The 25,136-nt window shown below is 42.5% G+C and overlaps 1 protein-coding gene across 1 annotated transcript in view; it reads left to right on the forward strand.

Moving 5' to 3' along the window:
• The first annotated feature begins 212 nt into the window (after positions 1 to 212).
• Positions 213 to 25,136, forward strand: part of PIP4K2B (phosphatidylinositol-5-phosphate 4-kinase type 2 beta) — a 26,412-nt gene continuing 1,488 nt past the window's right edge. Inside the window, exons 1-10 of the mRNA XM_072111559.1 lie at positions 213 to 765; positions 6,135 to 6,232; positions 9,591 to 9,687; positions 9,951 to 10,103; positions 15,144 to 15,290; positions 15,381 to 15,419; positions 17,346 to 17,459; positions 21,480 to 21,732; positions 22,112 to 22,215; positions 23,153 to 25,136. The exon at positions 23,153 to 25,136 is cut by the window's right edge and continues 1,488 nt beyond it. Of these exons, the coding sequence (XP_071967660.1) occupies positions 622 to 765; positions 6,135 to 6,232; positions 9,591 to 9,687; positions 9,951 to 10,103; positions 15,144 to 15,290; positions 15,381 to 15,419; positions 17,346 to 17,459; positions 21,480 to 21,732; positions 22,112 to 22,215; positions 23,153 to 23,233 (1,230 nt within the window). The 5' untranslated portion in view covers positions 213 to 621 and the 3' untranslated portion in view covers positions 23,234 to 25,136. The remainder of the gene's footprint in view (positions 766 to 6,134; positions 6,233 to 9,590; positions 9,688 to 9,950; positions 10,104 to 15,143; positions 15,291 to 15,380; positions 15,420 to 17,345; positions 17,460 to 21,479; positions 21,733 to 22,111; positions 22,216 to 23,152) is intronic.

Here is a 25,136-nt window from a genome sequence, read left to right on the forward strand (position 1 = left end):
ACGTACTCTGCCGGGGGGGGAGTATAAATCGCTGGTGTAAGGATATTGCTGCCTATGTGGCAGTTACACATCTCGTCGGTCACTGGTGTAATTACTGGTTTCTGAATAAATGCTCTCGGATGAATGCTTATAGTATTTTTTTTAATTTCCGATAATATCCGCAGTGCTGACAATCACGTCCCCCCTACTTCTCTGGCAACATGCTACAGTCCGCAACGCCCGCTGCAGGCAGCCATCTTGTCCGGAGCGGGGACCGGACCGGCTCTACCGGGAGCAACGGACCGAGACCAGGCAGGAGGAGGACACCGGGCTGAGGGTCAGGCTCTGAGCTCCGGGGGTTAGAGGAATTGTATGGCTTACAGTGACAGCCTGCGCCTGAGCAGCAGTACTAGACTGACAGCTGGGGAGCCGCACTGAGCACACCGGGGGAGACCGCGCCAGCGCCGCCTAACGGTCACATCGCTGCGGCCGAACCGGAAGACTGGGGAGAACATGAGATCCTGGTAGCTGGGGCCAATGCCCCCGGTGGGGGATCCCGGGAAATAGATCTGTGCCAAGGGGGTGGCGGAGAGCCTGCAGCCCGGGAGTCCCCGCTGAGCTTCCTACCAGAGATCCGTGATCATGGCCTCCAACTGCAGCAGCGCGGTGGCGGGCAGCGCCAGCAAAACCAAGACCAAGAAGAAGCATTTCGTGTGCCAGAAAGTGAAGCTCTTCCGAGCCAGCGAGCCCCTCCTCAGCGTGCTCATGTGGGGGGTCAACCACACGGTAAGAGCCCCCCATATATATATGTATGTCATGCCCCATATACTGACTGGCAGGGCTGAGGTCATGCTTTCCATATGATAATGGTGTTTATGTAATGTATATGTCATGTACAGCGATGGATGATGGGGGTAGTCATACCAGACACACCTATATCCTCTCCAGATCTGTACCTGCATCCAGCGTTTACTATGGCAACCGAACCAACAAGTGTCAGGGTCCACCTGGGTATATACACCGCCCGTCTGCCCACAGTGCCCACCTATAGGCGCACCACACATCGTATTGTCACTTCATAATAAAAAATAATCCGCTGAAATCTGGGCACTTTAGTGGCGTGCTTTTTTTTTTTTTAGCTAAAAAAAACACACAGAAACAATGTATGTAAAGACGATTTTTGAGACTGTATCCCCTTAAGAATGAAGCCAGATCTGCCGTTACTCACATCAAGTTCTGAGGTTCTGTCCAAATAGTTTGGACTCTTTTATGTTGCTGTTCTGAGACCGAATCTTTGGTACCTGGCGTAGGCTTGTTTATTTTGCAGGGTTAGGGCTTATTCATGCCCATATGGGATCTAGCATACCGATTCATTTATCCCTATGTGGGTTTTTTTTTTTTTTCACCATACTTTTTTTTCTTACGTGCGGAATGCAGACTTCTATAGCAGTCAAAAGAGGGGATTTATCATACATATGCACCAGCATATAATAATAATAATTCTTTATTTATATAGCGCACACAGATTACGCAGCGCTACACAGAATTTTGCCAAATCAGTACCTGTCCCCAATGGGACTCACAATCAAATCAACTTACCAGTATTTTTTTTTTTTGTGGTGTGTGTGAGGAAACCAAAGGACCCATATGATGTAAACTCTTTTGCTCAGGCCTCCTGATATATCCATCTGGCACTGGCCCTTCACAACCATTTGGCATGAAGGTGGCATACTGTGGAAAATAATCGCCATTACTGGAGGTGTTCAAGGAACTGCAATTACTTAAATGCTTCTGCGCCAGAAAACTGACATACAAACTTTGATTTCCCCCAATAAACTACAAAAAAAAAACTTTCAACGTTACAATAATGTCATCTACGTGCAGTCCTTTTTTTATTTTTTTAACCTCAGCAATTATGTTTAGCCAGCCATCAGTTTTTTTTTTTACGGGTGTAATAAAAATGACAGGAAATAGAGACCCGGAAAAAAATGGATGGTGCGGGTACAACACACGAACTGATAGTGGATGTGAACGCTCAATGGTCTCTCTAGTGTGAAAGCTTTACCTTTCATTGATACAATTCTAGGCTGAATGTTGCTTTATTCATTTTTTTTTTTTGTTTTTTTGTTTTTTTTTGTGACCATGAACTCAGATTTCTGGAGAAGCCTTCTCTTTTTCTATTTTTTATTCTTTACAGAGCTCAACTAATGGATTATTATTGTGATTTTTATACTATGTGTCATTATGATTTATGCGTATATATGCATATGTATGTATAATGCGTATACCATCTATTTCTTTCATAATATATGTGCATTTAACTTTAGTTCCTTTTTTAATCCCATAGCAACCAACCAGCCCTTAGCATTTATATTGAATGACGTTCTAAAATGCCCTGTAATTGGTCTTTTGTGTTGCAGAGGTGATCACTCCTGAACTGCAGTCGTTTTCCTATCGGCTCATGCCACTTAATAGGGAAAAATCTGTATCGCCAAACACTAAGAGGTCTTGAAAAATTAGATACGGCTTACATCCTCGTTACTTTCCAAGTCCTGTTAAAAGGCCAGACATTGCCTAATAGGGGACTTTCTCATAGCCGACGCTTGTGCACACAGTGTATGATAAAGGCCCCACCCACCGCGGCAGAAACATCATATCGGCCACAATGGAACAAATTGCTGTAAAATCCTGCAAACTTAAAGTTTAGACTGTGGCTAGTTCGCAGGAAGAATACCCCGTGCCCACCAACTCTGCTACCTGCCCCCAAGGTATGAAGGTGGGGTAATTGCCATTTTTTTTCAATTAGCAAAAGAAATTGCAATCATAAAAACTAGTTTATGGCATAGAATTACTGATAAATCTCCCCTTAAAGTTGCATCTTCTAACTAATTTGCATCCCATTTCGCCTGGGACTTAGGCCCCTTCTCCACTGGCGTTTTTCACGCGCGAGTTCTGCGCGTGCATTTGACGCTCAGAACTCGCATTGCACTCTGTCCCATTGTATTCAATGGGTCTTTCTCCATTAGCGTGGTTTTGAACGCGCGTGCTTGCGTTCGTTTGCACGCGTGTCAAAATCGCAGCATGCTCTATTTTTGCGAGTCACGCGCAATTTTCACGCCCCATTCAAGTCTATGGAGATGCATCAAGAACGCATTGCACTCGCAATCATTGCAAGTGCAATGCGAGTGCAATGCGTTTTAAACGTAAGGGTTGCTAGGTGACCAGAATAACATTATTTCCCCTGCTCGCGAACGATCATTTAATTAATAAAACACAGTGAAGAACAGTGAAGAATAGAATAAAAACAGTGAACACAGTGTGTTTTTATCTTAAATGATCCTGTGTTCACTGTGTACAATGATTTTATTCTATTCTTCACTGTTCTTCACATCTGCTAAATTGTCGGGAGATAATATACGCGCGGAACAGTGAAGAATAGATCGCAGATGTTTGCAAATTATCAGAAGACATTATTTTTCAATTAAATAACACATTTTAATCCCAAACCATGGTCCCTTTGAAAACTGCTCGAGTCTCCCATTGAAACGCGCGTCAAAAATGCGCCGAAAACGCAAAAACAACGCTAACAACACGCGCGTGAAAAACGCAAAAACGCAAATTACTCCAAGGAAAAATGGAACAAAAACGCAGCCAAAACGTCAGTTTTTCACGCATTGCACTCTGACGTGAAACGCAACGCTAGTGTGCAAGAGGCCTTAGAAGTATAGCCGTAATAAAAGCGGATTCTTTACATAGAATTACTCTCCAAAATTTTTCCAGGTTTCTCAGTCTGAGAGGAGAAATCCACTATATAATCCTCTGCAGAATTTGGATGAATATTCACAGTGAATACAACTGAATTCCATGTGGATTTACCATGAATATCTGTCTAGATGTCTGGCATCTAGTACCTTTACAGGTTATGATCTGCTCCATCAGGAAGAGGACATTACCACTTCTCCCAGCTGTGATTTATCACTTGTGAGTTTGCAGGAAGATGCAACCTCTGTACAGCACATCTCCACACTGCACCCATAAAAATACCAAAGTCACTTATAGTGTGATGGCACCTGGATAACAGTGCTTACATAGAGGAATCCCTGATTATTATTTTATATTTAATGTGTTTGTAAACCACGGGCGAACACACAAGTCAAAATGCATTAATAGTCTATACACAGTCCCCAGATTCCAGTCTGTATACAACCCTTCACTGCCCCCAGTCTGTATACAGCCCCCCTACAACTGTCTATTTGTATGACCCCCCCCCCCCTCAATACACACAAAATCTTTTTATATATGGACCGCCCGCCTATAAATATGAGGTAGTGATGAATAAAATAATAAAACTATTATTTACCTACCTGTTCCGCTGCCATGCACTCTTCTCCTGGCTCTTCTGCCGTCTGGTCATGTGCAGGGATGACTTTTCCACACTTTGCCTGGGTCCTCCACAATACAGAGCAGTGCAGACAATTGGGTCTTGCCTGCACCGCTCTTCATATCAGTATGCATATATGCCATTGATGTGTGCCTTGTGCGGCTGGTCTGTACTCATAGTGCTTGAGTGGCATGTGGCCATGGCGTTTTGCATCACATGTCCTTTGTTTGTGGCCCATATTTTGCACACTGTTGCGTGCATGTAGCCCCAGGGCGGTGGTGGCCAACCTATGGGACGGGTGGCACCCGGAGCCCTCTCTGTGGGAACCCAGGCCATCACCAAAGAGGACGCATGGCATCTTCATGGATTCCCATACAGCCGCGCTCAGTGCTATCTTAAAGGGGTTGGCAGGAGGCTTAAAAGCTTGGCTGCTTTCTTCCAAAAACAGCGCCACAACTGACCATGGTTTGTGTCAGTATTGCAACTCTGCTGGATAGAGTTGATCGGAGTACCAATACCAGTACAAACCATGGTCAGGTGTGGTGCTGTTTTTGGAAGAAATCAATCAAGTTACTCAACCTCTGGACAACCCCTTTAAAGCTACAGCGCTGCCTGAGAGACTACTGGAGGGATTGGAAGGAGTGGGCAGATCTGCGTTATCATTGTAGCTCCGGCTCCCAGCCTGACAATTCTTCCTGTTCAGGGGAACCTGAATTTGTCCTCTTTTTTTTTTTTTTTTTTTTTTTTTTTTACTGGTGTTCTCAGGATACTGATATGATTGAAAGCAATGACAGAGAAGGGAGCAATAAGTTTACAGCTTAAGTTGCAATGTTTGGCACTTTGCGATAAATAAGTGGGTTTTGGTTGTAGTTTGGGCACTCGGTCTATAAAAGGTTTGCCATCACTGCCCGAGGATTTCTACATATAGTGCGGATTAGATGTGTGTTTGCTGCACAGTAAATCTGCAGTGTAATATAGTAGCAGATATTTGTGACAGTCCCATACCCACATTGCAGATGAGTAATATGTCTCTTACTGCTGCGGATCGTAGTGTGGAAATAAGGCTGTGGGACTAAGACTGGGGTAAGCCATTGTGAAACGTGTGCAGAGACCCCTAATTAGCACCCTACATACAAAGAAATAGTACCCCCCAGACTTCCTGATGAGGGATGTTTCATATACATATACATTTTGATCAGCACTGCGGCCCTGATTTTCTATGCTCTCCCTCCTGGATGAAATATTGATGGACTGCTGATGTGAATGTATCGCAGATGCAGTATGGGGCATAGCCACTTCTGTCGGGTCTTATGCAGACGTCTGCAATATGTGTCCTTTCATTTATTGTGTTACTACAATTCCCATCATGTGCTGAAAATTCTCGCAACTCAGGGCATGCTGGGAGTTGTAGTGTAAGGCCTTCATTACATTATTACTATTATTTGCCTGGAGACATGCAGCAGGGGAAGGCACAGGGTGTAGTGGGTCAGATATATAGAAAGCATAGCCCCTCTTGCTGCTCACCTTTAGGGTTAGGTCAGACTGGATTTTGGAATGGATTTTTTGAGCAGAAAAATGCCCTTCCCATTGAAAACAATCAAAAGATGCGACATGTCCTAAATTCTGAATGGCAGCTACAAAGATTGTGATTGGAGCAGTGGAAAAAAATGTGGATTATTATGCAGAATTGGATGTGGATTTGTCATGTGCTTAAAGCTCTGAAATTGTTGATATTATCATTGTTGTACTGAGTGTTCCTTCCTCTGCTCTGTAGATCAATGAGCTGAGTAATGTCCCTGTCCCGGTCATGTTGATGCCAGATGACTTTAAAGCCTACAGCAAGATCAAAGTGGATAACCACCTATTCAACAAGTAAGTGTGGTCTTCTATTGGAATCTGGGATTCTGTATCCTACTGCTTATCCTGGAAGTACGTGGCTCTGTGTGCAGAAAATCTGCTAAAACTTTGGGGGAGATTTATCAGAAATGTCTGCGATCAGAACTGTTCTAGATGGCCATGGCAACCAATCACAGCTAAGCTTTAAATTTCCCACAGCAGTTTATAAAAGGAATGTTGAGCTCTGATTTGGCTCCTGGTTCCAGCGTTCCAACAGTCTTCACTTCCCCGACACTGGTGCTAGAGTCAAGTATCCATGAAGCCACTTCTGCCAATCGATGGCCTTGGCAAGTGCTGGTGACTTAGACGGCTCCTGTATACATCTGTTCTGTCTGCAGTTCTCGTGTTCATGTGGTTAGAAGACATTTTTAAAGTTTTTATATGGGGAAAAAAAATGTAAAAAAATAAACTTTGATACTCACTTGAACTCCCACGTCGGCGACTCACGTCTAATGATGCTGGAAGTGAAGCCGGGACCGTATCCTACAGCACTTGGGGTTAATATTCTGGTATCACTTGCCAAAACGCACAGATGCCTAGAGAAATGGGAAGGAGATGAGTATATAATTTTATTTTATTTTTTTTGTCCCAAAAAACGTGTAGCAGGATTTGGGACACCAGTCATAAGTTGGTTTTATCAATAGTCCGCGGCTGTAAAGAGATCGCATGTAGGCCATGTACACCATAGACTGCATAGCTTTCAGAGGACGGAAGTTAATATAGTGGCCACAATATGTCATATTTTGATAAAATGCAAGGGTTTCCGTTCTCGGCAAGCTGTGCAGTCCACGGGGCCAGGCCTACATATGGTCCTGTATCCACGGGCAGCCTAAGCATTATTATTCCATGTATGAGCATACACATTTAGGATACTGGCCGGGGTCTAGTTTTCATTGAAGGTTAAGAAACACATTGGGGCAGATTTATAAAAAGTGTCCTAAGGTTACAGTGCAGGGTCAGACTAGACAGTCTTATTCTGCACCAGAATAAGTGCTGGGTGATAAATCTCTCCTAGTATAAGACTGTCTAGTCATACTCTGCACCTCCCATTAGTTGACTTACTTTACATCAGAAAGCTAGGACAAAATTCTGTCGTGTTAGCAGTATTTCTGGCACAAGGCCACGCCCTGTTTCACAGGCCACGCCCCTTTGTTGAGCTAGCTGTAGGAGAGACATAAAATTGTCTAAAACCCTTTATCAATGTGGTGCAGACAGGTTTTTTAGTGCAAAGTATGACAGAATTCTGTACAAATGAATAAATGTCCCCCATTGTTTGTAACAGTGACTGTTTTCGCTATGGAGCTAGTTTGGGATAGTTAATGCAGGAGATGCACGGCTGCACATCTCTACAAAGCGTGTGGCAGAGAAGCAGGAGACCATCATCTGCACGTCATAGCTGACCTTTGGTGTGCGGACAGATCTGACCTCCTATTTCTGCATTGCAATTCAGATGAGAGATTGTGACAAAATGTAATGAAATGGCTTTCCTCTCATTGTTATCCTTGGTGATTGATGGAGGAAGGCGCTGTTTATCTCTTCAAGGGCTGGGTTTGGGGTGGCAGGTCCCTCCTGTCATAGCTTTTGTGCTGATGCAGCAGGCTTCATTCCAGGTTGATGTTTTTTTCTGCTCTTTATGTCAGCCGTTCACTTACAAGCATACCCTTACATGTGAGAGAGGTCATCACGGCACTGCAGTATATAGAATCATCTGATATAACCTATTATGCCTTCTGTTTACTTTTTAGCAATCATTTAAAGTTCAGATTTCCAGTTGGATTCTGCACAATAAAAAATTATGTTTTCACAAAGTTTTCATCTTGTCAGCCATCTACAGGACAATGGATAACAATGTGGTCAGTGAGAGCAGCTGCTGGGACCTCCAACGCTCTGGAAAATGATGGTCCCCATCTCACTATTGGGCAGAGTGGCAGGCGGAGCATATGTCCTATAGCGCCATTCTTTTATATGCAAATGAGCACAGAGCGCTGTGCTGGGCAATTTACGCCACTTCCTTTCTATTAAATTAACATGTATTAAAAAGGTCCATCGTATTCTGCAGCTCTTTACAGATTATGGGATACATTTACAGAAAAAATAAGACATTAAAGAGTATATGTAGTCAAATGAAAGAAAAGGAGTGAGGACCCTGCTCACAAGAGCTTACAATCTATGAGAACAACAACTTTACCCATTAGTAAGAACTGCCCTGTTCTCCGGATCACTTTTGATCTGTTCTCATGGGGGTCCCAGCAGTCAGACTGTAACCGATCGGATTGTTACTCCCTATTCTGTGTATAGAACGGGGATAACTTAAGAGTTGTTACAACCCCTTTAAAGGAAACCTGTCGCTAAATTTGCAGATATACAGAGCCCTATTAACTGACTCCCTTCTTTTCGCTAAAAATAGTTGCGCTTGCATCCACATAAATCACCTTTTATCTTATATTACCTGGCGTGTCCTGCTCGGCCGGCCCATCCTAACTAATACTCCTTATGCCTTATGCCTCATCACTGTTCACATTTCATGTCATGTGACCAGAGTGACATCATCTTAGGTCCTTTAGCCTCTTAATAATTACAAACTGTACCCATACATGTATTTGTCCACATGAGGTCACAGCAGCCTCCATGGACTTCTACTCCTTTCCATCCTCCATGCTGCTGTGATTTCATGTAATCACATACATGGTGTACTGTTTGCTATTCTTAGAAGGCTAAAGGACCTGCAATGATGTCACTGGTCACATGACATGAATGTAACACAAGGCACTGTGCAAAAAAATGTACACAATATTTCCCATATGTACATAGAGCTTTATATGTCTGTAGTTGAATATTAGGTCCCTCAGTACAAGGAGGCAGAGCACTGATTTGAAGAGACACAGAGCTGTCAGTCAAAATAAGGGGGCTTGGTGCACTGCCAGCCTGAGAGTCACAAAAGCTAATTTGCATATTCAGAAAAACGTAATTAAGTTACAGAGCCCAACTGGCAGCTAATTTTAGATGATTTGGGGAGGAACCTTGATCAGCAGGCAGTGTTACTCCAGATGGTCAAAATCTGGTGACTGGTCCTCTTTAAGGGAATAAGTCACCAAAAAGTAACACGGCAGATAGATGTTATTGCTGTTTTATGTGCAATATTAAAGGAAATCCTCCATCAGAAGAGACTGTGACTGTGGTAATCTGCTTATATTTGTTATCCTCGGCCACCTTCTTTCTAAAATCAACTTTTAAAATTATGCTAAGGAGCCTCAAAGGCTATTGAGGGTGTTAACAGAGCCCCCTCAATTTCCTAATGTGTGCGTCTTTATAAACCTGTATTTATCCCCTCCAGGGAGAACCTGCCGAGCCGTTTCAAATTCAAGGAATATTGTCCCATGGTCTTCCGGAATCTGCGGGAGAGATTTGGTATCGATGACCAGGATTACCAGGTAAACGCATATCACGGCACTGAATGCTTCCAGGTTTCCCTAGAGGCTTTTCTATTTATTTCTGGTAACTTGCTGATTCCTTATGAATCTGTGCTACAAGATTGTTGGCTCCATAGTGCTGCAAGCACGGGCTCCAGGCTGTTAGAACAGACTATCTCCAGAATAGGCACTGGTAGAATATGGCACAGTTGCCTATAATACAAGTTGTGCAGTGGCGGGTGGACACCGATAAACACAGGATTCTCCCTGTTTTGCTCTTTCAGAACTCTTTGACCCGCAGCGCGCCTGTGAACAGTGAGAACCAAGGGCGGTTTGGGTCCCGATTTCTCATCACGTTTGACCGGCGGTTTGTCATCAAGACGATATCGGGTGAAGATGTGGCCGAGATGCACAATATTCTGAAGAAATACCATCAGGTATCTGCAGCTGTGGGGAACTTTTATTTTTTAATCCGAGCCTCATGTTGGTTATTCATCATTTTAAGGAGAAAGGGCCAGAGAGATATTTTTAACAAGGATCTTTTGGCCCTCCTCCTTACAAGACTGTATTTCCTATGAAGTAGCAATTCAGTATCATGGTTACGGTTGTACCGATACCCGAATCTTGAGTGTGATACGATTCAATACCATACAATACCAATACAGTACTTTTCACGTACAGAAGCTGTATAGTGCCAAGCGGCAGCGCTCCACATTCCCAGTGCTTATTATATGGGCGCACGGCGGATGCAGAATGCATGGAGAGCCATGCAGTAACCACTTTTGCCCTATCAGATGTGACTGTTTTTAGTAAGCTTTTCTGTTAAGTGAGGGCTTATTTTTTGCAGGTTGAGAAAACATAAATTATGTAATAGATTTATTTTACTTTTTCTCTTCTTCTATAGCTTAATAAATGGGTTACCTTCTATGGGTCAGTACAATTACAACCATACCATATTGCTATATTGGGGCTTTTTTTTATTCTTTTATTGATTTATTTTTATTTAAAAACTTTTTTTTTTACTTTCACTTTTTATTATTAGTGGTTTTTATTTCCCACTATAAGAATTGACCAAGCAATCATCTGATTGCTTGATCATTATTATAATACCCTGCTATACATCAGTATTGCTAGTTATTATCATTGGCTGCCTATGCAGACAGCTGTCTGTGTGACAGGATCTTACAAGCTCTGATTATGGACAGCAAAAGAGTCCTGATCAGACCCCCAGGCTGCAATAGCAAGGATCAACAGTTTGAAACCCTGCAAAAGCGGCACAGAGGTTGCTGATAGTGGGGGAAGGGACCTGCAGAAGTATCATCAGTCTGCATGTAAACAGCTGGAGCTTGAGTCTCTTGGGAAGGTCAACCCCTTCCTACTCCGCTCCTCTGGTAAAGCTTCTTCACTGCCAGAAAAGCTGCTTCAGAGGGCAAAACTCTGCATTAAACCCGAAACAATGGCCAACAGTGCGGCACTGTTTCGGGCATTGTGTTGGGCATTTTAACATGTTCCCTTAAATACTCTCAATTGGAACACACTCTGATTGTGGGTGTTATACTGGGGTGCTGCTGTGCTAAATACCTCCGGTTCAGTCCTGGTGACAAGCTGAATGGCATCAGGTCTTAGACTCCACCACTGGTTCACATTGATCGAGATAATGCAGGGGGACAGTTAGATTAACTCAAGCTCCGTCGCCACCACAGTGAGTGACAGATCTTCCTGCTTGTCTCACACTTTCTGCCTGCGCTCACACACCGCACGTGGAGTATCGAACGTCTGAAAATCCGGGTATTGATCCTCTTTGCCTTTTTTAGAACCAAAATGGTAGTGAAACTTCAATGTATCGTGCAACCCTAATCATGGCCGCTCTGCTTCTGAATTGTTATTTATCTGTTATTCCTCCTGGAAGTGTTTGAGTTTAATGGCCTAGCCTGATACTTCTAGTATTGGTTTGGTACTGAGTTAAGGTGTACCGGGACCCATCGGCAACTGTTAACACTCTCTTGTTAGTACAGAAACAAGTACAAAAGTCTCCTGAACCCTGAAACATTAGGGCTTCACACAGACCCTTCAGCAAGGAAGGAAACTTCGGCTCCAGGCAGTAACAATTAAAAATGTAGTAAATCCAGCGTTTCAAAAGATAACTTCCTTATTTATGGCAGCCATGAATAAGGAATTTATCTCCCGAGATGCATCCCCTGTCTACCTGTAGTCTGCTCCCGTGCCACATACCATATATACTTGAGTACAAAAAAATGTGCTGAAAATCCCTAACTCGGCTTATGCTTGAGTCAAGAAAAAACGTGCATTCACCTGCCGCTGTCCCTCTGGCAGGCCCTTTTCTTTCGATGGCTCCGGGTCACAACGCGGTCCCTCGTAGGCACCATGACGTCAGTCGCTCGTTGACGTCCCTTGCCGACACGGAACCATTACCGGAGCATGGGGGGGGGGGGGCTGGCTATATGCTATATGCTTCTTTAACCCCTTCAAGACAAAGTTGTTCCTCTACTTTTCAGGTTGTAACTTTTAGATTTTTACATTTTCTACTTGCACCACTTACTATAACTATATTGTAGTATATTGTATATTACTGTCTGTCCCAGCTAGGGGAGCTTTTAATTGGCGCCGACTGAGAATTAAAGATGGCAGCACCCTGCAGCATGCCTGCACAACCGCCTAACATATATTTACATTGTGCGACCACAACCCGCCGGGGAGGTCCTTTTCCATTTCCATACATTGCGGCTCCGGCATTGGCTCCGTGTCCCAGAGTGGTCCGTCGCAGGAATTGTGACGTCAGCTGCATGCTGACATTCTAATGTGTGCGCCAGCATTGGCACACACTATGTCAGCAAGCGGTGACGTCATGGTGCCTGCGACAGACCGCGGGGGGACACAGCCGATGCCGGAGCCGCAATGGATAGAAGAGGACCTGCCAAGAGGGGGGGCGTCAGAAGGTTAGTACATTTTTTGTTTTTTTTACTACAGGCTTTATGTTGGGGGTGGGGGCTGCAGGCGCTACACTGCAGGGGGGCTGGCTGGCAGGCAGGCGCTACACACTGGGGGGGGGGGGGGGGGCTGTGACCAATGCATTTCCCACCCTCGGCTTATACTCGAGGCAATAGGTTTTTCCAGTTTTTTTGGTGTTAAAATTAGGTGTCTCGGCTTATACTCGAGTATGGTATTCTATTATTATTTTTACGTGTGCAGAGCTGCATTGTATTTCCTAGTTGTGGTATTTAATAGTCCATGCAATGTAATGTGAAGCTGGAGAATGATTCCAAATGCGGTGAGAGAAAAAAAAAATTGTGCAATTTTCACTTGGACTTTTTTACAGCTTTTTACAGCTCCACACGACACCTCGCCTTTGTTCCTTGGATCGGTATAATCATATAGCTGATCAAATTTATGCAGGTTTTTATAAGGTTTTAAAGGAAACCTACCATAAGGATTCTACTATCCGAAGTAGATTCCTCCTGCCTGCCTCTGCCCTAATCGGTAATTTAACCCCTTCACGACGTCCTCTATATACGTCCTATTTGCAGATGCCCTGTGCAGAAAGGACGTCTTTAAACGTCTTGATGGTGACCACATTCAAACGGCTTTATCTCCTGAATCCTGAAACCCGCACGTAGAAAGATCATTTTTATGTCAACTTAAACAGAAGAATCTCCCTTTTGATATGATTTATGGATTGTGTATGGATGCTTAGCAGAGCCAGAGCTGTCCATCCTTAAAGGTGTACTAATAAAATGATTTTTTTTGTACAGCTTTGTATTCTCGATTTTAATTTTAAGAGTAAATATCTGTGTTCTTTTAAGCATCCATGCACGTATATCATATTAAAGAAGATGCTCTCCGGTTTAATATGACACCAGAATTGTGTTTCTACATGCAAGGGTTCAGTAGATTCATGTGTTTGAAGTGTGCCGCCCTCCAGCCTGTCGGCTTAAGGCAGAATATAGAAGAAACTGCAGGAGTACATGCACCCTCTGCATCTGTAGCTGAACCTAGGAAAAGGTGATGGAATAATTCTGAACATATTTAAGTAAAAGTTACTATATAAACTATAATTGGAAAAATGACAAAAAAGCTTATTTTTTTCCTATTTATAGTCAATTATTGGCAAATTTTATAAAGGAAAAAAGTAATTAACAAAGCTATCGTATCAAGTTAGTCTCACATGTCATGAAAAATAACAAAGTAAAAATTGTTATGATACGTGAAGCTTTTCCAGAGATATCGTCATTTAAAGAAGCGCATGGCAGAATGTCAAAAATTGACCTGGACTTTCAGGCACCAATGACCACCGGTCATGAAGAGGTTAATAATCCTGGAACACCCTAACCTGACTTGTTAATATGTAAATTAACTGCGGAGGCTGCTGGGGTATGTACTAGTCTGGCCGGGGTTAAGGCTAGTACACTCCCCAGTAGCCTCTGCAGTTAATTTTATTTTAGTAATATGTAAATTATTTTAACATGTTAGGTTCCAGGATTATAAATTACAGATTAGGGCAGAGGCAGGCAGGAGGAATCTACCATCAGATCCACTTCCGATGGTAGATTCCTCATGGTAGGTTTCCTGGAATAGATAAAAAAAAAAAATTCCTCTTTTCGGCATTTTCTGCTAAATAACTCTTTCATGCTTCACTGTACGGAGCTGTGTAAGGTGTCATTATTTGTGGAGGGAGAGGACTTTTTCTTTTTTTATTGCTACTTGTTCGGACTGTATGACCTTTTGATGAAGTTTGTATAAAATTTATAATATGTTGCAAAAAGGGCAAACCCCCCCCCCCCCCCCCCCACCAACTGTTTGGGCACTATTTTCCTTCACAGGGTTCACAGATGGGAATAGATTTTTTTTTACCTTGATAGTACTGGACTTTTAGGATGTGACCTTATTTGGAATCTCTGTGATCTTCCTGACCCAGAGAATCAAGGGGACATGTCGCATATACTGCACAGTAAAAGCAGTAAAATCTAAAACCACAAAAAATGGCAGCACATTGTGTTTTTTTTTCCCCTATAGATTTTCCTGCATTTAAAGATTTATTCTGGCTCTGCAAAGAAAAGGTGGAATTTCTTTTTTTGAGTTTCTCATTACAAGGCTACATGCACGGCGGGCACACGTCTGTGCACGGGAGAGGAGAAGGGGGTGAGCGCTGCTCGCCCCGACCCTCACCATAGAGATATATGGTGCACGGTGCTATAATATGTTGAAAGGACATGTCCTATCTTTTCCCCGGGAACGGAGTGGTACGGTGCCGCACGTGTCCTGCTCCGTACCGTTCGCCTATTGCCAGCCTACGGGGGGGCCTATATACGGTGGCCGGAAAAACGTCACCCAATGGTCATGCAACGGTCTTGTTAATGTAGCCTTAATCAGTTTCCATTACGTTCCATATCCCTTCTTCTCTCCATTCTTGGAGATTTTGTGGAACCTCCCTGTATAAATCCTTATCCTTTTTCTTCCAGTTTATTGTGGAGTGTCATGGTAACACTCTGCTTCCTCAGTTCCTTGGCATGTACCGACTCACAGTAGATGGAGTAGAGACCTACATGGTGGTTACTAGGAACGTGTTCAGCCACCGACTAGGAGTCCACCGCAAATATGACTTAAAGGTACCTGCTTTTCTATAACTGGAGGAGAGTGATATGATGGAAGGAGTCAGATATTCATCCTCTCTTTTCTGCTTTTCCTTTTGCCTCCAGGGCTCAACTGTATGCAGAGAAGCCAGTGACAAAGAAAAGGTGGGTAACAATAATTGCACTTATTTATAACTATGACATGTGATTCTTAATGTCTTGTTACTAAAATAGTAATAAAATGAATTAAAAATATATGTACAGTAGGTAGGGAAAGTATTCAGATCCATTGAAATTTTGCATTCTAGCCAATTGGTAAGATCATTAATGGACACTCTGCTCCCCATGATGAACGGAAAAAAAAAATGAAATGTAGATATTTTTTCTTTTTTATATGACAAGAAAAACTTAAATATCACATGGTCATAAGTATTTGGGGTGCGTATGCGCATGACGTTAACGCATGTTTTCAAAAGCACCACGACGATACTGATGTGTTGCAGGGTTTTAGCAGTGTCAGCCTATGCACATGCATAGGCTGACACTGCCTTTAAAGGACACCTGTCATCAGGTCTCTGCCACTTGTTCTGTCACCTCTACCTGTTGGAGCAGCTCACAAGGATCCCATCCCAGCCTTTATCTAGTTATTTCATACATTATTCATTGTAAAATCATCTATTTTCTATCATGTAAATGAGGCTGGTCACATGGTCAGAGGCAGTGATGTCACCCCTGTTACCCCTCCCCTCTCCTCCCCCTGCTCATGTCTGTGTGTAATGTATAGTAAAGCATGGCTAGTGTGTATGTCATCTGCTGACATGCTGCATCCTCCTAATATACAGGTGAGAGACACAGACATCAGCTACACATGAATTTGACATGTTCTGCTGTAACATGGCTGCCTGGAGCTGCTGTATCTCTCCTAAACACACACACATGCACACACAGGCTGCAGGAGGCGTGGCCACCAGCACCAGGAAGCACACCATTATACAGCCTCACATCATTATACAGGCTGTCAGTCATGCACTGGGGGTGTGGCTGTGCCTCCCACTCATGAATAGAGTGGACAACTTGAATATGCTAATGCTTCATTGGACATTTCACAGGTCATTTGCATACAGCTTTAGGACCTCATTGCTTAGGTTTACAGGCATGTAGAGGGACAATGAAGGGATAGAGGCAATGCTCTCTAATGGCAGTTTATGAAAATATATTTAGTTTAGGGGGGTTATTTTGCATGACGGGTTCTCTTTAACTCGCATGCTGTTCATTTCCTTCTGATCCTCCTTTATTGGAGTCCTGCTTTGTTTAATTAAAATGATTGGACTTGATTAGGAAAGGCACAGACCTGTCTATATAAGACCTCACAGCTGACCGTGCATGTCAGAGCACATGAGAATCATGAGGTCTATGGAACTGCCCAAGGAGCTCATAGACAGAATTGTTGCAAGGCACAGATCTGGCCAAGGTTACAAAAGAATTATTTCTGCAGCACTCGGTGTTCCTAAGAGCACAGTGATCATCATAATCTTTAAATGTAAGAAGTTTAGGATGACCACAATTATTTTTTGACCTGACCGTCCATCCAAACTAAGCAATCATGGGATAAGAGCCTTGGAGAGAGAGAGGTGAAGAATCACTGTGGCTGAGCTCCAGACATCCAGTGGTGAGAATGTAGAAAGTTCCACAAAGTCATCCATCTAACCTGAAGGAACTAGAGAGGACCTGCAAGGAAGAGGCAGAGGATCCCCAAACCCGAACAAGGTTTGAATTACTTGTTTCATCATTCCCAAGAAGACTCCTGGCTGTACCAGCTCAAAAGCTTCTACTCAATACTGAGCAAAGGGTTTGACTTCTAACCATGTTATTTTTCAGTTTTTCTGGTTTAATAAATTGGCAAAAATATCTACATTTCAGATTTTCTTGTCAGGATGGGAAGCAGAGTGCTTAATTAATGAGAAATAAATAACATTTTTGAGAATCAGGGAAATTGTAGGGATATTATTATTTTATTATTATCATAATTATAATAGTCTTGCTGAGAGGCTTATACATGCTTCACTTTCCAACCCCTCCCTTTATCCACAGGCCAAGGATCTACCCACGTTTAAAGATAACGATTTCTTGAATGAAGGGCAGAAGTTGCATGTGGGCGAGGAGAACAAGAAGATTTTTCTTGAGAAGCTGAAGAGAGATGTGGAGGTGAGAGCTGGCGCTCATTAGTAGAATTTACCCAAAATGCATCTGTGATCTCCTAATCACCTTATTTTTCAATAAATTAGCATAATGGCTGATGTTTTGCAAAAATACTCTTTCAGGCACTATACTAACTTTCACTAATTGCATGGTTTTCTGACTGAAGGGATACGATTTTGGGGAGGGGGGGGGGGGGGGGGATGGTCTACTCACTTGTCTAATCACCATGCTGTCTGCAGTCTTGATTGAGGAGAGATGGGACTTCTCCATGGAAGCCTTTCAAACTTGGCGCCACACTTGCCTACAGGTTGCATCTTTCTAAGAAGTCAAGGATTAAAGGCATTGTCCAGAAGTTTTAAAAGCTTGTCTGCTTTCTAATAGAAACAGCACCACACTTGACCATGGCTTGCCTCAGTATTGCGGCTTGGCTGTATATTAATGTATTGTAGAGCAGTGTAAACTGTCTGGCATGCTCACGCAGTTTAGTCAGCTGACTGCAGAAGAGATCGGGCAGCCCAGGAGCTCTCGGCAAACCTTGGAGCTGCCCAGAAAAGGATCGGATCCCCCGTTAAGCGGCATGGAGGGGCCGATCCTTAGGGAGAAGCCTCTTACACCCTGCCTCGGTCATTTTTTACCGTGGTGCGCAAGGGGTTAACACTCGTAATTGAAACCGGCTCCGATCGCGGGTGGTAGAGTTCGGTATCAGCTCTGATATACAGCTGACACCTGCTGCTTCTGGTGCCAGCCCCGGATGTGTGAGGGAAGTATCTTGCCCTATGGACGTACTATTGCATCCAGGTGTGGGTAGGGCTTAAGGAAATAGCTGACAAAGTAATCAATATTAGATAAATCTTTCCCCAGCTCTACCCATTGCATATATACAATCGGCATTTTTACCAACCTATTTTCAGCAGAAGATCTATATGACTCTTGGAGAGTACTTCACACATCGGAGAAAGATTATACCTAATCCTAGTAGATGCCCTGTTTCCCCAAAAATAAGACAGTGTCTTATATTAATTTTTGCTCCTTAGGAGGTACTAGGTCTTATTTTCAGGGGATGTCTTATTTGTCTGTATTTACATTTATCGTTGAAAAAAAATCAACTTCTCTAACATCCTTATGACTCTCCAAACTCTGAATTTCATGCTGTATTTCTTGTGACTCTATTAGAATCATTGGCCGCAATCTCTCATGTTTAGTAAAAGCAGTTTCCATAAATGACCCCTTCTTATCTTGGTAGCTGCTGGGATCACATTTCCAGCACAACAGTCAGTGATTTAATTCCATGAATTCTTCCCCATGTCACCACCTTCTGCAGCATCTAAAAGATTTCCTAATACTAGTGTATGACGTGGGGGGAGCTATTGCAATGGCGGCCGGTAGGTCTTATTTTCAGGGGAGGCCTTATATTTCTAAGCCTGACAAAATTGTACTATGTCTTACTTTCGGGGGGTGTCCTTTTTAAGGGGAAACAGGGTAAATGGTTGCTACAAATAACGCAGTAGACGTCGGTCAGGTGCGAATTAAGACTGCCTGGGCTTTATGAATGTTATAGCCCCTACAGGCCTGGAATCACTTCCTACATATGGTACTAGAAACTTGGGAACTGAGGCCGGCGGCACATGTGGTGTTTTGAACCCGTTCTTGGGACTGTTAAAAAATGCATAATTTTTTTTTCAGTTTTTGTCAGTTTTTCCCAATTATCATAATTATCAAAATTGGGGAAAAACAGAAAAAATGGAAAAACGGATCTGTTTTCAAAAACGCATGCATTTTTTAACGGACTGCTTAAAAGCGGCCCAAAAACGGGTTCCAAACGCCCCGTTTGCTGCCGGCCTTAAGGATGTGTCCCTTCTACCTGCTTTCAATATGCAGTTTAATAGCCTTTGGAGGACTTTGGGTGATGCCACACATGGCGTTTTTGGTCCGTTTTTATTCAGTTTTTCCCAATTATCTTAATAGATAAACTAGTTGTAAGCAGCCAAATGCATGGTAAACTGCCAAAAATGCCATGTGTGGCATCACCCTTTCTCTGTATTGAGAGCAGGAGCAGATGCACAAGTATTTCATGGGTGAAGGTCCTTCTCAGTATAAAATTTGCTGTGTGGTTTGGGTGGCCTTGGGCCACAGGCTACTGCCAAGACCACCTGTATTATAATCCACTACTGCACAGAACGTGGACAGACCAGTATCTATTTCAATTGTTCATTCCTGAGGTCCAAACTCTGCTTATGTATGGAGAGCAATCAACGATCTCCTATCTAACCCCAAACACAATGACTAGAAAATAAATTGGTATAATTTCTCAATTTCAGTAACACACTTGGTATAATTTATGGTGTACACACAAAATCTTCATTTGAAGGACTTTTGATACAACTGGGCTCCAGTGAAAAGAAAGCTATAATGGCGAACTAAATCTCTCACAGACTCCCAAAACCAAACCAACCCCTTTTACTTTAGGTTCTAAACAAATACAAAACCTAAGATATGAATAATATCAAAATCGCAAACATCAACTACAATTTAACATGAAGAGACCTGAGTCCAAGTTCTATTGGCAAGGTAGTAGAGCAGGGAAATTATTGGCCATAAGAGTCAGAAATATAAAAATCAACCAGAAAATCCCTTTTCTAGAGGTAAAAAAAAATCAACCCCCCAATTGAAAGTTGAGGAATTGGCAAACTTTGCAGATATTTTGCTATACAACCTTGGGCCTCTTTCACATGAAAACTGCCGTACGCTACCTGTCCCGTACCGTTTTTATACTGGTTGCATACGCCACATTCATTTCAATGGGTAATACACCCATCCATTTACCTGGTCGTATTGGCCACCGTGCCACAAGCGAGATGTGAAAAAAAATATAGAACATGACCTATTTTCTCCAGTATTTCCGCTCTGTACATTCCCAGTCTGGAAGTCTATGGGAATGTATAATATACATGTTGCATACATGCTGCATACGGTTGTGCACTGTATGGTGCCGTATATATGTGCAGTATATATTATATATATTAAATGGATGTCACAATAGGATCCCGGTTAATATGCAGCAGAGTCCAAAAGTACTGTGCAAACAGCTGGGCTTATTTATGTAGCAGAGTCCAGCGCTACTGTGCAAATAGTTATATGAGTAAACCACGCACAGAGACCAGAGGTACTGTGCAGAAAGATGGGTGAATGGTTGCTAGCAGAGGTGCTAGCTCCGTTTGTGGGTGTTAACCCCCCTGATTGCTGCCGACAAAGACCCCAGTGGCGCATTGAATCCTATGTAAAAATGCTGTATACTGCAAAACAGTAGTATTGCAGTATATGGTAGGAACAATCAGACCAATTGGGGTTATAGTGCCCTAGAGGGTCTAAAAAAAATAGTAAAAAAAAAATGTTATAAATGTATATCAAAAATTCTAATTACCCCCCTTTCTCTAGAACTTCTATAAAATTAAATAAACAGTAAAAATCACAAACATGTTTGGTATCGCTGCGTCTCAAAATGCCCTATCTATCAAAATATAAAAACTGTTACCAGCGGTGAATCCCGTAACGGAAAATTTACTCCATTTAAAATCTCAATCCTTCAAACTTTATTCCTCATAGATTTGGACATTTATCCTCCTAAATAGATTATGTTCTGATTGTAGCCAAAATAAAAATAGCCAAGTACTGGAAATTGTTAGTGCTATAAATGTAAACTGCCTGTATGAAAATACAACTCACAAAATCTTAAATTACTTAATTAAATGGGATATCTGGGGTAATTCCACATTCAACAAAATGACGGGTCCTGCATAGATTTCTGCTATGTCCATAATACACTATGATTATATTAGGTCTTGATGGTTTCTGTTTCTACCAATGTCCAATGTGTTTTTCCCTTTTTTTTTTTTATTATTTTTTTTATATACTCCTGTGTATACAATAATGAAGCAAAAAAATATATTCTTTCATGTCTTCATAATTGTATTCAATCTCAACACCAAAGTATTAAAAAAAAAAAACCTGTAACCACTGTTCCTGCAGTTCCTGTCGGTACTGAAGATCATGGATTACAGCCTCCTGGTGGGCTTACACGATGTAGATCGGGCAGAGCAGGAAGAGATGGAAGTGGAGGAACGGGCTGAGGAAGAGGAGTGCGAAGATGGCACTGGCAACCCCATATGTTCGTATGGCACTCCCCCTGATAGTCCAGGGAATCTGCTAAACTGCCCTCGCTTCTTTGGGCCTGGTGAATTTGACCCGTCCGTGGATGTTTATGCAATGAAGAGCCATGACAGTGAGTATGAGCGCGTGTTCTCCATTGTATTGTGCCCATAATGGTCCATGCGTGATAACTTTCTATCCCTTACTGGGGCTTCTTGTGAAGTTATCACTCTTAGATTTTGTTTGCCAACAACATGACTAGAGTGCAGCAGTAATCCATTCATTTCTACCAGATTTATGAGGTGGCTTATGGCAATGGGGCAGTTTAAGGAGACTGTTGCCCCATTCTACCAATTTACTGGTGTTCTGCATAGGAAAGATCCGCTAAATATATTGCGGAGAGTCAAATCTTGTCTTGTTTTTCTCAAGCTACAGGGTACACTTTCAGCACTGTTCTCACAATTCTTTTCTTGCCAGCGTCTTAATATCTTGTGTTTTGTTTCTCTTTAAAGATGCCCCTAAGAAAGAAGTCTATTTTATGGCAATCATTGATATCTTGACGCCATACGATGCCAAGAAAAAAGCCGCGCATGCCGCAAAAACGGTCAAACATGGGGTAAGCTGAAAGTAAACATCTGTTGTTTTGAATCTGTGACTCATAAAACTTCTTAACTTTATTTCCTTTCTGGTGATCCCACAATGCAACTACCTTGGCACCTCTAGTCAAGGGCATGTGACCTCTCCGGCCAATCAGCAGCTGAGCAGTGATGGTCCCTATATTCTGACTTGATGTAAGCCAGTGATTGGCTGCAGCGGTCACATGACTCCTTACATAGAATGGAAGCCTTGTACGAGGTACAGCACTGGATCGCCTAAAGTGAAATAAGAGAAGGTAATTTTATTATTTGTGGGAAATGGGGGAATTTTAAAGGAAATCTACCATCAAAATCCATCATGATAAACCAGGGTCACTTACTCATATATTCAGACACCGTGACTGTGGTCATCTTCTTATGTTTGTTATCCATGGCCTCCTTCCTTCTAAAATCCACAATCAAATAACATTATGTTAATAAGACTAGAAGTGCTACGGCGGTTGTTACCAGAGCCCCTCAGTGCTCTGACTTCACAAGCTGTTATACTGTCTCGCTCTCCCCCCTGCTGCCCCAGCATTTCCACCTCTTTCTACCTGATGTAATCTCATAGTTGCAGAGGAAATTTCGCCACACTATGGGAGAGGAGAAGTTCTGCACAGTATAACAGCCTGTGAAATTACAGCATGGAGTGGGCTCTGGTAATTCCCACCAGAGCCCTTGTGGCTCATTAGTATAATTTTAAAGTTGATTTTAGAAGGAAGTAGGCAATGGAAAACAAATTACCACAGCCACAGTGCCTGGATCTATGGGTAATGTCCCTGGTTTATCATGATGGATTTTGATGGTAGATTTCTTTTAAATATATATATATAGTTCAACATGTATCATATCGTACAACCCTTTTCTGGTTGTGTGCCGCGCCCAGTTTTAACTCGTATTTTCGGCTATGTCTTGCAGGCTGGAGCAGAAATCTCCACGGTGAATCCGGAGCAGTATTCCAAACGCTTCATCGAGTTTATGTCAAACATCCTTGCATAGCTCTCTGCACTTCCCACAGTACACGTGCCCAGAGAGATTAGCCTCATGCTCCTGGTGTGTCTGTAAGTGAGTGTATGAGCGTGTGTATGTGCAAGCGTCTGCATGAGTGTGAGTGAGCTGGTCTGTGCTGCATGCCCATCCTATTTGTATTCCCTCCCATTTTGCTAAAAGATCAAGTGTCTTTATCCTCAATTTTAAATTTGTAATACTGAATTTTAAGGTCACACAGAGAGGCTGGTTACTGAGATGTCGCAGTGAATGTTACGTGGACTCCACCCACTCCCCTCCGAACCTTACACTCCTTTTGAAAGTATTTTGTACTGTGCTCCAGCTTGGTGAGCAGTACACGTCCTCTCTGTTACAGAGCTCTTTCCGTGAGCTGCCATTCCGGTATTACGGGCTTTAGCATTAATGCACTATTTATTACCATAAAGGTGGAGCGACCCCATGTTAAGCAGATTTACCTATAGTGTATCAGAATATGCATGTACTTTGACTACTGTTTTATCCTTCCAAAAAAAGCATTTTTTTTTTTTCGTTTTAAATCGACCATCTGTCAATTGTTATTCCATATGGCAGTAAAAAGCTGTGTGGATCTACTTGTATCCCAAACCCTATAGCTCTCCCAGGTATAGCTAGGAAGGAAGGCCAGCACGCTATTAGATGAAGGAAACTATAGTCCAAAATGACAAATTTATCTGCAGTGGGTTCGTTCAAGCTCAAAAACTGCCCCAAAAAATATATATTTATATATATTTTTTCAGTCGAATTCCTCTGGTAATCACTGCAGGTATTTTTATGCTTTCGTCCATTGCCGTAAATGATCCCACAGCATAAATTGACCCGTTGTGGTTTGAAAACCTGGAACATGATTCATTTTCCTTATTTCCATGTTCTGGCATCGAAAAACAAAACAAAAGGGGGTCTGATTTATGCTGTATTTTTTTTCCCACTTAAAGGGCAAAAGCTAAAAACATGCAAACTAGAACAGATATTTTAAGTTTATCTGGGGTTTAAAGGGGTTGTCCACTTTAAGCCCATTCCAGAAAATAATTACTTTTCCAATATACTCTCTGTATCCCGGTTTTCTAGATCTCTGCTTGCTGTCATGTAACCGGAAGCTTCATTGTTCACTTGTTCCATCGATCCATGGTCATGTGTTGTCACACAGGAGTGCAGCTCTGATTACTGTGTGATATAACGAGCCATGCACCTGTGACATTACATGACGATAGACATCTACAGGAAGTGAACAATGAAGCTTCCTGTTGCATGACGGCAAACAGAGATCTAGAATATAGTGAGGAATTGACACAAAGTATATTGGAAAATTGTATTACTTTTCATTACACAAACAATATCAATTATTTGCTGGGATTTGCTTAAAGTGGACAACTCCTTGAAGGACAGATGGCTTATTGTGATATTGAAAGCTATGAAGTATTCACCTCATCTATTGAGAATGATTGGTATCCACTGCCTCATGATCCTCCAGTCTGTAAATGAAGTCAGTAGGTTGGAGCGCTGCAGGTGCTAGGCCTAGGAGCAGGATGTTTTTATTTTTTATTTTTTTTACTTTCCACAAAAATGGCAGTATTGTGTGTCCACTTTTTCTCCAAAGCCTCTTCTGTAGCTCCCCGAAGTAAAAGCGGAGCTGGTTCCTATGGGTTGCAGCACACATGCTGCTTTTACTGCCTTTTTTTCTTATAAGCTCTACTATTCGCCCCAGGGACACAATCTAAACAAACATTACCAGGATGCGGGTCCTCTGCAGCACAAAGCAGCCAAAGAAGCACAAGTTACTGAGCCAAAATAATGGACAATTCAAAAGCTTCCACAACTCTGCGCACATGTGGAAACATGGCAGCGTAGCAGAAACGGGTCAATGTATCATATGGCCTTA

The sequence above is a fragment of the Engystomops pustulosus genome, chromosome 6, assembly GCF_040894005.1.
Source record: "Engystomops pustulosus chromosome 6, aEngPut4.maternal, whole genome shotgun sequence".
Lineage (NCBI taxonomy): Eukaryota > Metazoa > Chordata > Amphibia > Anura > Leptodactylidae > Engystomops > Engystomops pustulosus.